Below are 13,506 nucleotides of genomic sequence, written 5' to 3' on the forward strand. Positions count from 1 at the left end.
GATATTTCCCAGCTAAAGTTCATGAGAGGTTATATGAGCCACTCCTTGGATTAGAAAGCGATGGCGGTCTTTTAGACGTTGTATACACCTTTTCAGGGGATTCATGAATGTTCTAACCTCTTGCTGATTTTACGAAGTTCTTTCCCTACTCCTCACATCCCGCTTTTCTTGCTCAAAACAACAAAGCGAGGGAGCGTGACTCGCTACAGGAAAGGTTTCATCGCCCTGTTCTTTCCTGGAAAAAAAAAGCTCTGACATCCCAGGAAGACATAATGTGGAAAAGCGCGCAGGTTCATTTGAACTCAGCTCGCAATGAAACATCCAATAAAATGAATGGCCAGCACCACCCGCAACGCAAAGAGGAAGAGGACACGGAGTCGCACAGATTGGTTATCCCGGGAGATGGTTTGATCCCTGGGCAATCGGGGCGGGGTGCCCGCCGGCCGAAGTAAACAGAGCTACTACGCCTGCGCACACCCTTCCTGGGTCACGTGCAGGCGCCGGCCTCTGAGAATGCCCTAGAGAGCTGTCCGGCCGCTGTAGGGGACCGTGTGCAAAAGGACCAGAGGCGTCAACCTTTCCCTGAGGGGCGGATTCGGGTAGGAGAGGAGCGTTGGGTCGGAAACGCCCCTTTCTTCCACAGCCGGGAATTGAGAGCCAGTACTGGGCCTGCGGGGCGCCGCCGTACCTTTGTGGGACATGGCCCGCTGTGGGGAGGGGAGCGCGACGCCCGTGGTACTTCTGAGGTCCCCTGGAGTTTGCAGTAAGGGGTTGCAAAAGAAGGGGCCCTTTGAGCGGCGCCGACTGAAGGCGGTGATATCGGAGCAGCTCAGCCAGGATCTGCTCAGGTAGGAGGAGGCGGGAACCCTGGCTGCCTCAGTTGTTAAGGCATCCATCTCCGCCCCAGTGGCTCCTTCTCTGCCTCTCCATCCCTCCTCTCCTCGTTCTCCTCGCCTCAGGCTTTTGAGGGACGTGTACCAGTCTCCTCGCTACAGAGCCGTTGGCTCGCCCTAAAACACCAGTCCCGAGCACCTCGGAGACTATGTACCAGATACAAAAAGGAAGCCAAAATTATCATCATAGTTACGTGCGGCACCAGTCTATGCCGAAATAACACGAGCAGGCTTAGTTCTTGAAAGACCTATCGCTAAGGTGGTGTTGGATCCAGGTTTCATGGTCCTGAAACGTACCCTTAAAAAAAAAAACAAAACAAAAACCTTAAACAGTTTCAGAAAAATGATAAAATCCGGTATGAAAATGAATATTTATTTAGACTAAGGAAAACAGAACAATTAGTGTAGCCTCGGAGGTCACTTTCTTCAGAGCTCTCTTTAAACAGTTTACCAGAAATGCTTACATCAAAATACTTCCCGATTGCAACCCGGCTTCCACTCTCTGCCTAGAACACTATACAGCTCCCAGCAACTCCCAGCTCCCATAAGGGCCCAAGCAAATGGTGGGTTGTTATGAACCTTAACTCAGGCTTTGGTGAATCCAGGTAATGACATCTCAGTTTATAAAGAAAATGAAGCTTAGGAATGTACCCTAGCCAATTGCCATTTCCACCGAAAGTGATTCCCGAGCTTCAGTGTGCAGCAGAATCACCTGGAGGACTTGTTAAAATTTAGATTTTCTAGGTCCCAGACCCTAGTACTCATTCAGTTGGTCTGGGATAGAGCTTTTGCATTTCTAATGAGGTCCCAGGTGATGGTGATGCTGCTGGCCTAGGTTACACTTTAAGAACTACTGAACTAGAGTAAACATAATTACCACTAATAACCAACTGTTGTGCAGCATTCTACATTTTAAAAAGTGCTTTCTGTTGCCCACACTTAAGGCTCCAGCAGCTATAAGCTGAGCTTTCTATAAAGTCAAAGAAAATTCCCTTTTAATTTGGGCTTGTCTGCCAAAGATGCTGCTTTGACTCCACCAGTGGGGGATTAATGTAATTGGTGGAAAAATGAAGTTGTTCCGTTTCTAGGGTGAATTTGTAAGGATGAGGCATTCCTTCCCTTTAGTGGCTTTATTCTCCTGGCTTAAGGTGTCAGGAATTTAAGGAAGATAACATGTCTATATAAAGAAAATGAAATTAAGGTATAGCAAGTGAACAATCTATGCTTATCCTAGGAATAATTAAGGATAGGACCCTGAACTCCCAAGTTCCTGTTACAGGCAAATAAAAATAGATGTAGCAGTTCTTTTGTTTGCTTGTTTAATTCTTTTTTTTTTTTAAGTTTATTTTGAGAGAGAGAGTGCGCGTGCGCATGCGAGAGCACAAGTAGGGGAGGGGCAGAGAGGAGAGACAAAATCCAAGCAGGCTCTATGCCGTCAGCCCTGGATGATGGATTCCAACTCACAAACTGTGAGGTCATAACCTAAGTCGAGAGATCAAGAGTCAGACACTTAACTGATGGTGCCAACCAGGTGCCCTCCCCCCGACTTTTTAAATGAAAAACTTCATATGTACACCCAGCCACCTTAATTGCTGTGCCAAATTAATCTTTTTCAAGCACAGCAATATAATGGATTTATTCGGCAAATATTAATGAAGTATCTAGCACCCACCATGTACCTAGATTTGTACTAGGTCCTGAAGAATCAAAGATTAATAAGACATGGCTTTGGTGCTGTGCTTACACTCTAGTAAGAGAGATAATAGCCAAACAAAGGTGATGGGGACTGGGGTGAGTTTGGGGAAGGCTTTTTAAGGTGACATTTGAGTGATCTGTTGAGGATCTGTTGTTGTGCAGCAATTTCCTCATCTTCGTTCTCATTTCCCCCTACTTCCTCTTTTTCACAACTAATAAACTCCTCTTCTACACAACTAATAGATGATATTATGACATCATCTATCCATAGATGATTCATAGATTCATCATAGATAAATATGAATTTGTCTATGTTTTAAGTCATTTGACGCCCCTTCAACTGTAACACAGAGTTAAACTCTTTGCCTCTTATTTATCTGCAGCTTCATTTGTCACTTCTCAGCCCCTCAGTACTCTCTGCTGACCAGTTCGTAACTCCATACTCACACATACCTTAGCAAGGAATGTGGAGCCAAGAACTCTCTGTGACCTTGCCTTGTTCCCCTTACCAACTCTTACTTGATCTTTAAAATGCTTTTTTTTTTTTTTTTTTTTGTCCTCTGTAAGGTCTTCTTTCATGTCTGTCTTTGAAAAAAATTTACTGGGGCGCCTGGGTGGCTCAGTCGGTTAAGCGCCCAACTTCAACTCAGGTCATGATTTCGCGGTCTGTGAGTTCGAGCCCCACATCAGGCTCTGTGCCAACAGCTCAAAGCCTGGAGTCTGTTTCAGATTCTGTGTCTCCCTCTCTCTCTGACCCTCACCTGTTCATGCTGTGTCGCTCTCTGTCTCAAAAATAAATAAACGTTAAAAAAGAATTTAGAAAAAAATTTATTTGTGTTATTGAATACATCACACTCTCTAGTTTTCAGACCTGTCTTCCCTGCTATTCAATAAAATTCTTGAATGCACATATGATGTTTTAGTCATTATCTGTCCACAGTGCTTGGTACATAGTACATGTTCAGGAAATTTTTAGTGATAATCAGCAGTCCAAAATGCACTAGATAGGTTAATGCATAGTTGGCAGAGAAATGACATAGAAAGAAGCTGGGCCTTGACATGGCTGAAGCTTTGTTCCAACCTGTCCTTCCTGTAGACTTTGCTATTAGATGAGCCAATAAACCCCCTTTAATGGTTAAGCCAGTCCGAGTCAGATAATTCTGTTACTTTTAACACACAATATATACTTGTAACTGATATGGTTTTATAAAAAAAAAAGCACTATATTTTCATATTAACAATTTTTAAACACATTAAATTTTTTAATTTAACAAATACTTATGAGCATATATTATGAACAAGGCAGGTACCCTAGTGATGGTTATATGGCTACTAGCTGCATTGTTTCCTTATTCACTTGAGGATGAGTGTAGGATGGAGAGAAGGTGGGTGGGAGGAAGGAACAGATTGAGTATTTGTACAATTTTTTTAATTAATGTTTGAGAGACAAATACATTTTCGCCTAACTTTATTATTTTTTTAATTAAAAAAATTTTTTTAACGTTTATTCATTTTTGAGAGACAGAGACAGAGTGCGAGTGGGGGGAGGGTCAGAGAGAGAGAGAGAGGGAGACACAGAATCCAAGCAGGCTCCAGGCTCCAAGCTGTCAGCACAGAGCCTGACACGGGGCCGGAACTCAAGAGCCATAAGACCATGACCCGAGCCAAAGTCAGATGCCCAACTGACTGAACCACCCAGGCGCCCCTATTTTTGCATAACTTTAAAAACCACTTATGAAAATGATATATTGATGAAAATATTGTCTAAAATGCTTCTGTCTGCTCATTGTTTCCAAGGTTCTGAAAGTTGTGCTCTGAAGCATTTGTTTTGTTTAGGGTAAAATACAACAAAATTCAACAAGCAGATACTGAGCTCTACATACTAAATATACAGTTTTTGCCTTTGGAGAGTTTATCGTCTAGTAGAGAGAAAGACACATACAAATAATGCTGCAACGACAAGTGCTATAATAGAGGTATGCACCAAGTGTGTTGGAATCAGAGGAAGGAGCCATTAACTTGGTCTTGGAGGAATGTGAGTGTCAATGGTAACATTCGAAGCTTTCACTGTAATGGATATCTATATCCATTACTTGTACCTCCTATAGTGTACTGGTGTGATTGCCAGTTATAGCCTGCAATACGGAAATCCCCTGAGAATACATACCTTGCTGAGCATAATGATACAGTAATAGGAAGTATTAGTATTTAGAGTAGAAATGTATAGTTTTCACAGGGACAAAAGATCATGACAGTATTATGATGCTGATTTCTGTTCTTCCATCACTTGACATGTAATCAGTGGGCTTTACAACAACTATGTCTGTGTGTTAATAAAGGGATTTCAGTGGGTTACCCCAGGAGCCCATTTTAATAATAGGTTAGAGCATGGTTCTATTTGTGTGAGGAAAAAAATGGAAAAGGGCTTAAATGTCACATTCTTGATGGCCAAGCCTGCCTTTTCAGACTTGGTATTTAACAATAGTTGGAACAAAATGTACCAGTTTCTAATCTGGATTGTCTATTGTTATATTTGGTTTGCATGTGTTGTTGACATTTTACTTTCTTTGCTTCTTTTAGTAAGATTTTAAAAAATTGATTCTTTTCAATAGTCAATGACAATACTACTTTGTGTTCTTTTTCTGAAATAAGTCTAAAGTAGGTACATTTTTAAGGAAAATCAACATAAATAGCAGGAGATAAATTTTATTATTACCAGAAAGAATTAAAAAGAAATTTTCTAAAAGTCCTATTGTTTTTGGTATAATTACCTTTGTTTTCACTATAAATTTCAGAAAATTAGATTCAAAGCTAATATTAAACGGTGTTCTTTGGAATGAACTAAGAACAAACTCCTTTTCATGTTAACCTATTTTTATTGTGTTACTTATCTCTGTAATTTTTAGTTTGAGTTATTTTAAAAAGTTATTTTATAAAAATGCATATGTTATATATTTCTGAGCATCACTAATTAAACTATGGTTTCTTTTTATTCATTACAGGCTCCTAATGGAAGAAATCCATACAGATGTTATTTTCTCCATAGGTTATACTTTGTTCAAAGCACACAAAGCAGTCCTTTTAGCAAGGGTTCCTGACTTCTATTTTCATACTATTGGACAGACATCAGATAATTTAACAAATCATGAGCCTGTTGTTGTAGAGAACTTTGAAACTTCAGAATTTAGAACATTTTTACAGTAAGTGCTTTCTTTATCTTTTTTCCTCTTATATTTAAGTCTAATATATAATTGTTTATCTTTTAAACATATTTCGTATCTGTTTTATAACCTAAGAAAAATCCATTCATTTAAATTCCAAATTATCTTAGTAATTAGTATTAGTAGAGGCTAAATATTAGTATTAGAGTATTAGAGCCTTAGTATTAGAAAAGATTAAGTACTAATTTGAGATCGAGCCTGAAAGAGGAGAAATGGTGTGTTCTCTGGTAATTCAAGTGAGTTACTCCTTGCCAGGGATTTTGGACAGTGTCTCTATTGACATTTTGGGTTGGGTAATTCTCTTGTGGGGGCTGTGCTGTGCAGTTTAGGATGTTTAGCAGCATCCCTGTCCTCTGGCCTCTGGATGCCAGTAGCACCCTTCCTGAGTTCCCTCTATCCCCAAGTTGTGAGAACCAAAATGCCTGCCAGACATCACTGAATGTCCTCTTGAGGGTGGAATTATCCCTCTATTGAGAACCATTGCTATATATTCTTACAATATATAAATTTATATATATTTATATAACCATTTATATATATGTGTATTTAATTTTTTTTAATGTTTATTTTTGAGAGAGAGAGACAGAGAGAGACAGAGTGTGAGAGGGGGAGGGGCAGAGAGAGAGGGAGACCCAGAATCTGAAGCAGGCTCCAGGCTCTGAGCTGTCAGCATAGAGCTCGACACAGGGCTTGAATTCATGAGTTGTGAAATCATGACCTGAGCTGAAGTCAGACATTTAACCAACTGAGCCACCCAAGTGCCCCTACTGACTTCTGTATTATTGGTATGCAAAGCTTTAAATGGATTATGTTTGTAAAAATATGAGATCATAACCTTTTATTCTTTTTTTTTTTAATGTTTATTTTTGAGAGAGAGAGAGACAGACAGACAGACAGAACGTGAGCAAGGGAGGAGCAGAGAGGGAGATACAGAATCTTAAGCAGGCTCCAGGCTCCAGGCTCTGAGCTGTCAGTGGGGCTTGTACTCATGAACCGCGAAATCATGACCTGAGCCGAACTTGGGTGCTTAACCGACTGAGCCACCCAGGCTCCCCATAACTGTTTATTCTTTTTAAAAAAAATTTTTTTCAATGTTTTTATTTATTTGTGGGACAGAGAGAGACAGAGCATGAACGGGGGAGGGGCAGAGAGAGAGGGAGACACAGAATCGGAAACAGGCTCCAGGCTCTGAGCCATCAGCCCAGAGCCTGACGCGGGGCTCGAACCCACGGACCGCGAGATCGTGACCTGGATGAAGTCGGACGCTTAACCGACTGCGCCACCCAGGCGCCCCCATAACTGTTTATTCTTATGGCTTGTGCATGGTCAAAATTTTTGAAAATAGAATGTCCATTGAACTGATTTGTAATTTGGGGGACTTGTGTTTGCTGAACTTAGAGATTTCATCAGCTAAATAATGGGAGAAATTAGTTTAATCCCCATTCTAATTGAATAGAATTTCATTTTAATGCCTTATTATTTTATGCTCATATGTGTGATTATTTGACATTCATTTTTGCTAAATGTATCCAGGAGAGAAGTATTTTCTTATGTAGTTCCTCAAAATTATATCTTTTAGTCTTCATAACATTTAAATGACATGGACTCTAAGGCTAGAATGCCTGAGTTTAAATTCTCTACTCTGCCATTTGGTAGCTGTGTGCCTCAAACTTAATCCCTCTGTGCCTGGAATTTTCTCAGATGTAAAATGTCTGGGACGTAATAAGCACCATAAAAATTCACTAAGTTTTTTATGTTTTTAAATCTTGAAGTGTTTATTTGTATTTCATTTCAGTTTTTTAAATCCTGCCCTCCCATTTCTTCCCTTTTTCTAATATATGGAAGTTGGGTATTGTTCTAAATGATATTTTAGTGGTTTTCTGTCACACCACCCCTCACATATACTTATTCAGCAGGTGTTTATTGTGCCCGGTTATGGGCAGGGCTCTGTGTAAAGGGCAATGTATGTACTGGTTAGTAGGTTCTTGATTTGAGTGCTTAATGATGACAAGTAAATGTGGAACTAAGTTTAAAGCCAATACTGGCAATGACATCATTGTATTGTACTACAAATTTGTCAATTACCAGTTTTTAAGAATAGCTTTATTGGGATATAATTCATATACCACAGATATAATCCACCTATTTAAAGTGTAAAATTCAGTGGTTTTAGTATTCACACAGAGTTGTACAGCCATATCCATGATTTAGAGTGTTTTCAACATCCCCAAAAGAAACCCCATAGCCATTAGGTATCACTGTCCATTCCCTCACCCTCCTGCCCGAGGCAACACTAATCTACTTTTTGTGTCTGTGGATTTGCCTATTCTGGACTTCTCACAGATGTAGAATCATAAAATTTGTGGGGTTTTGTGACTAGATTATTTCACTAACCATGATGTTTTCAAGTTTCAGCTTAGTTGCATGAATCACTACCTCATTTTTTTAAATTGCCAAATAATACTCCATTGTATGCCTATACCATGTTTTGTTTATCCATTTATCAGTTGGCGAATATTTATATTGTTTCTACTTTGGGACTATTATGACTAATGCTGCAGTGAACATTTGTATGCCAATTTGTGTGTGAACCTGTTTTCACTTCTCTTAGGTATATACCTAGGAGTGGAATTATAGGTCATATGGCAACTCTGTTTAACTTTTTGAGGAACTGCTAGATTCTTTTCCTAAAGAGGCCATACTGTTTTACATTGCGACTGGCAATGTGGAGGATTGCAGTTTCTCCACATCCTTGTAACACATGTTATTATCTTCTTTTTTATTATAAACGTCCTAGGGAACATTAAGTGGTACCTCATATTCATTTGTATATCCCTGATGGCTAATGATGTTGGCATATTTCTTGTGTTTGTTTGCCATATTATGTGTTCTTTAGAGAACTGTCTATTCACATCCTTTGTCCATTTTTTTCAACGGGTTATTTGTCTATTATTGAATTATAAGCATTCTTTATATATTCTGGCTATTAGGCTCTTATCAGACACATGACTTGCAGACATTTTCTCCCATTGTATTGGTTGTCTTTTTACTTTCTTCATGGTGTCATCTGCAACACAGAAGTTTTGGATTTTGTTTATTTTATTTTTATTTATTTTTTGTTTTGGATTTTAATATAGCCTAGTTTATCTAATTTTTTGTTTGTCACTTGTGCTTTTGGTATGTTATAAATGAGAAACCATTGCCTAATCCAGGGTTACAAAGATTTATTCTTATATTTTCTTCTAAGAATTTTATGGTTTTATGCTTTTAGCTCTTACATTAGGTCTGTGATCTATTTTGAGTTAATTTTTGTGTATAATGTAAAGAAAGGGTCCAAATTCATTCCTTTGTGTGTGGATATCTAGTTCCAACACCATTTTTAAAGAGACTATTTTTTCCCTAATAGATTGTCTGTGTACTCTCGTTGAAAATCACTTGCCCACTGTTATGGACTGAATTGTTTCCCCTCAAATTCATATATTGAAACCCTAACCACCAAGGTGATGGTGTTTGGAGATTGTGCTTTTGGGAGGTAATTGGATTTAGGTGAGGTCATGAAGGTCCCACCTCAAGACTGTAGTAATGCCCTTAAAAGAAGAGACCCCAGAGAGCTTGTTTTCTCTCTGTACCGTGTGAGAACACAGTAAGAAAGCGACTGACTACAAGCTATGAGGGGAATTCTTACTGGAATCCAACCATGGTGGCTCCCTCATCTTGCATTTCCAGCCACCAGAACTGTGAGAAATAAATTTGTGTTGTTTAAGCCAATCTGGCTCCTAAATCATAATCCATTACCATATTTTGTCATGGTAGCCTGAGCTAATAATACACATGTAAATGTTAGGGTTTATTTCTGGTCTCTTGATTCTATTCTATTGGTCTGTATGTCTGTTCTTAATGTCAGTTTGACTTTTGTGAGAAATCGAAGTTGGATTTTTGTGTTTTTATGTCCTGGATCCTAAGTGTTTTTTGATGCTAGTCTTTATTTGCTGACATACATTTTGCCTGTGATCCAAATCATATTGACTTTAGTGTAGAAAATTCTTTTTGGGTAATTAAATTTTAAGTGTATTTGTGTGATTTGGCTTACTTTTTTCTTTTTATGCTCTGACATGCTTGAATGATCTGACTTTTTATTATTTCAGAGTTTCTTATATGAAACTCCTATAAGCATAAATGGAAAATTGCCTAACCTTGACTCACCCTGTGTGTAAGAATAGTATGACATAATTTAAACAGATACTTTAAGTGCAGTTTAAAAAATCATTATCATTTTTTAATATAGATCATAGGCTCATCATTGAGTTCTGACTATTGGTTTTAAAATGTATACTTTTTTTGTTCTATTATGTGGTATAGTGGTACTGTCATAAGAGCAGGCTCTGTAGTCAAGCCAGGTATACCACTTCTAACTGTGTGAACTTTGACTAATCACTTACTGTTTCCTCATGTGAAAAATGGACATAACAATATCTACCTCAGAGTGTTATTGTGAGGGTTAAATGAGATGCTTATAAAGCACTTAGCATAGTGGTTTGACATATAGTAAGCACTGAATATATTTTAATAAGTGTTTATAGTAGTTGGCCCTATGACATGATACATTTCTTGTATGTAAGTTTATTATTTTATTTAAAAAAAAATGCATCCAGCATGGGGCTCAAAATCACAATCCCTCGGTCAAGAATTGCATGCTCTACTGACTGTGCCAGCCAGGCGCCCCTTGAGTGCATGTTTAAATGAGATGCATGGGATCTGTTAAATTTTTATATATCAGAGAAAGGAGGAAACTACATCAATGTTTTCCTGTATTTATTGTCATTGGAAGTGATAGATAAAAAGATTGAGAGACAGCATGGGTAGAGTGGAGGAGGCACCGGACTTGGCAGCAAAGCAGAGATCTGCCTTTGGGCTGTGCATTATCTTATGTTATGATTTCTTTGAGCCTCAGTGCTCTCATATTTAGAACAAGGAGGTTGGAGTAGATGGCTTTGTGCTTCACAGCACTTCACAGGCCTCTCTATTTTAAGCACTTAATCACATTTTGTTTTGTATTAGGTTAGTCATATATGTCTGTGGTTATGTAAGCTCCTTGAAATTAGATCATCTCATGGATGTGAACATGCTCAGTGGTTTTTTGTATAGTATTTTGCACATAGAAAATGCTTGTGATGTACCCCTTCCTTTTTTTTTTTTTAGCAGATTGCATTGGAATTTCTCTATATTAATTAAAGTGTAAGGAGAGGATTATAATGTAAAATATTGAGATTAGTTTTTTTTAGTAAAACTTCTGAAAAATAATCTTTACAATTTTTACTTATGAAATTCAGTCCTTATTAGTGACTTTATTGCACATTCTTTCTTTTTAGATAAACAATAAAATTTTTGAAGTATTGTTATATTGCTACTCATTGTAGAGTCCTTTGGTATTATGCACTTTAGAGTGGGAAATGCAGCCTTTGAAATATGGTTTTATATACAGTGGCATCATATATGGTTCAAACAATTGGCAGTGGAACATAGTTCTTGCTTCATGACCTCATGGTTAAAATTCAATTTAGTGTCTTAAAAATCTTTGATTTCCCAAGAAGACTTACCCTGTTATAGTTGTCAGAGTGTATATATGTTTGTGTGTGTGCATGTGTGTGTGAGGAAAAAAAAGAGGAAAGACCTTTCTTTTTTCACACTTCAACTGTTTATTCCATTGTTTTTTGTTTTTTTTTTTAAGAGGCATGACCTTTGAATTTTCAGTTTACCATCAATAACTGGGGGATGCTAAGATAACTTGTCAGTAAGGTAAACACATAGAATAGCACAGAAGAAAAGATTGTATTTCCCCTGCAGCTTTGTCAGGTAGTGGTTATTTTCTCTCTCATATTTCTTATACTAGTAGGGCTGGAAGTGGGTGGGATAGGTGTTTTGTTGTATTACCTATATTTAACTATATTTTCTGTATTATTGATGTTCGGACATCTGCGGCCTCACTGGGGAGAGATTGCTCCTCCCAGGGTTAGGTAATTCCTGTGAGCACACCAAGTAATCCTGAATCCATTTCAACACCTACCTCCTTTATCTGATTCTTATACTCCAAAAGGCAATATTCCTCTGCCCTAATCTTCCCAGGGCAAAGTATCAGAAAACTAAAGGTCACCCTTATAGCCCAGAGGCCCCCATCCTCCCCACCCCCAATTCCGATTATTCAAACTGTCTAATATTAAGCTCCTTCAGCTGCTTATCTTATGTCACCCATGCCTTCCCTCAGAAAACAAGAGTAAAGGGTTCTGCCTATGCCTTTGCATCTCCCTCCTTCAGCCTCCAGACCAACCCTATTGCTTCTCTATGTGGCCATTCCTGGTTGGGGTGTGTCTCTCTCTGCTTGGGGATTATAAATTACAAACTATTTTTTTCAATGGCATTCATTTCCTAATCATCTGGCCTCAGCATACCTGAATAAAGCCAATTCCCAGGTGCATTTTAAAACACTTGAATACTTCATTGCTACCTTTATATCTTTCTCTCTCCCATCTTCCTAAACTGCCTTTCTTTGAATCTCATCTTGGCAGTCTATACCACTAGTCGGTCATCTATAGACACCCCCAAGTCAGTCTTCCTCATTTCTTCTTTTTTCTTACTTAAAAAAAAATATGTTAATAATTTTTAATTTTAATTCTAGTATATTTAACATACAGTAGTATATAAGTTTCAGGTGTACAATACAGTGATTCAGCAATTCTATACAATACTCAGTGTTCATCATGATAGGTGTACTCTTAATCCCCTTCACATATTTCACCCATTCCCTCACCCACCTCCCCTCTGCTAACCATCTGTTTGTTCTCTATAGTTGAATCTGCTTTTTGTTTTTGTTTTTTGTTTTTTTTTAATGTTTATTTATTTTTGAGACAGAGAGAGACAGAGCATGAACGGGGAGGGGCAGAGAGAGAGGGAGACACAGAATCGGAAGCAGGCTCCAGGCTCTGAGCCATCAGCCCAGAGCCCGACGTGGGGCTCGAACTCACGGACCGCGAGATCGTGATCTGAACTGAAGTCGGACGCTTAACCGACTGAGCCACCCAGGCGCCCCAGTTGAATCTGCTTTTTGGTTTGTCTCTGTTTTGTTTTGTTTCTTAATTTCCACATATGAGTGAAATCATGGTATTTGTCTTTCTCTGGCAGACTTACTTCCCTTAGCATTCTATCTTCTAGATCCATCCATGTCATTGCAGCTGGCAAGATTTCATTCTTTTTTTTATGGCTGAGTAATATTTCATTATATATATATATATATATATATATATATATATATATATATATACACACACCACATCTTCTTTATCCATTCATTTATTGATGGACACTTGGGTTGCTTCCATAATTTGGCTCTTGTAAATAATGCTACAGTTAACATATGAGTGCATATAATCTTTTCCAGTTAGTGTTTTTGTATTCTTCAGGTAAATACCCAGTAGTGGAATTACTGGATCATTTAGTAATTCTATTTTTAATTTTTTGAGGAACCTCGGTACTATTTTCCACAGTGGCTGTACCAGTTTGTGTTCCTACCAGTAATGCACGAGGGTTCCTTTTTTCTATATCCTCGCCAACACTTGTTTCTTGTGTTTTTGATTATAGCCATCTGACAGTTGTGAGGTGATAGCTAATTAATGGTTTTGATTTGCATTTCCCTGATGATGAGT

The 13,506-nt window shown here is 38.4% G+C and overlaps 1 protein-coding gene across 3 annotated transcripts in view; it reads left to right on the plus strand.

Moving 5' to 3' along the window:
- The first annotated feature begins 490 nt into the window (after nucleotides 1-490).
- BTBD8 (BTB domain containing 8) overlaps nucleotides 491-13,506 on the plus strand; it is a 118,418-nt gene continuing 105,402 nt past the window's right edge. For 2 of the 3 annotated variants that reach the window (XM_086717538.1, XM_086717536.1), the window contains exons 1-2: nucleotides 491-848; nucleotides 5,591-5,788. In XM_086717538.1, the coding sequence (XP_086573664.1) occupies nucleotides 700-848; nucleotides 5,591-5,788 (347 nt within the window). In that variant the 5' untranslated portion in view covers nucleotides 491-699. The remainder of the gene's footprint in view (nucleotides 849-5,590; nucleotides 5,789-13,506) is intronic. The other variant, XM_086717537.1, reaches the window with a different exon arrangement.

Source organism: Puma concolor, chromosome C1 (assembly GCF_028749965.1).
Source record: "Puma concolor isolate L17-30 chromosome C1, mPumCon1.1.hap2, whole genome shotgun sequence".
NCBI lineage: Eukaryota > Metazoa > Chordata > Mammalia > Carnivora > Felidae > Puma > Puma concolor.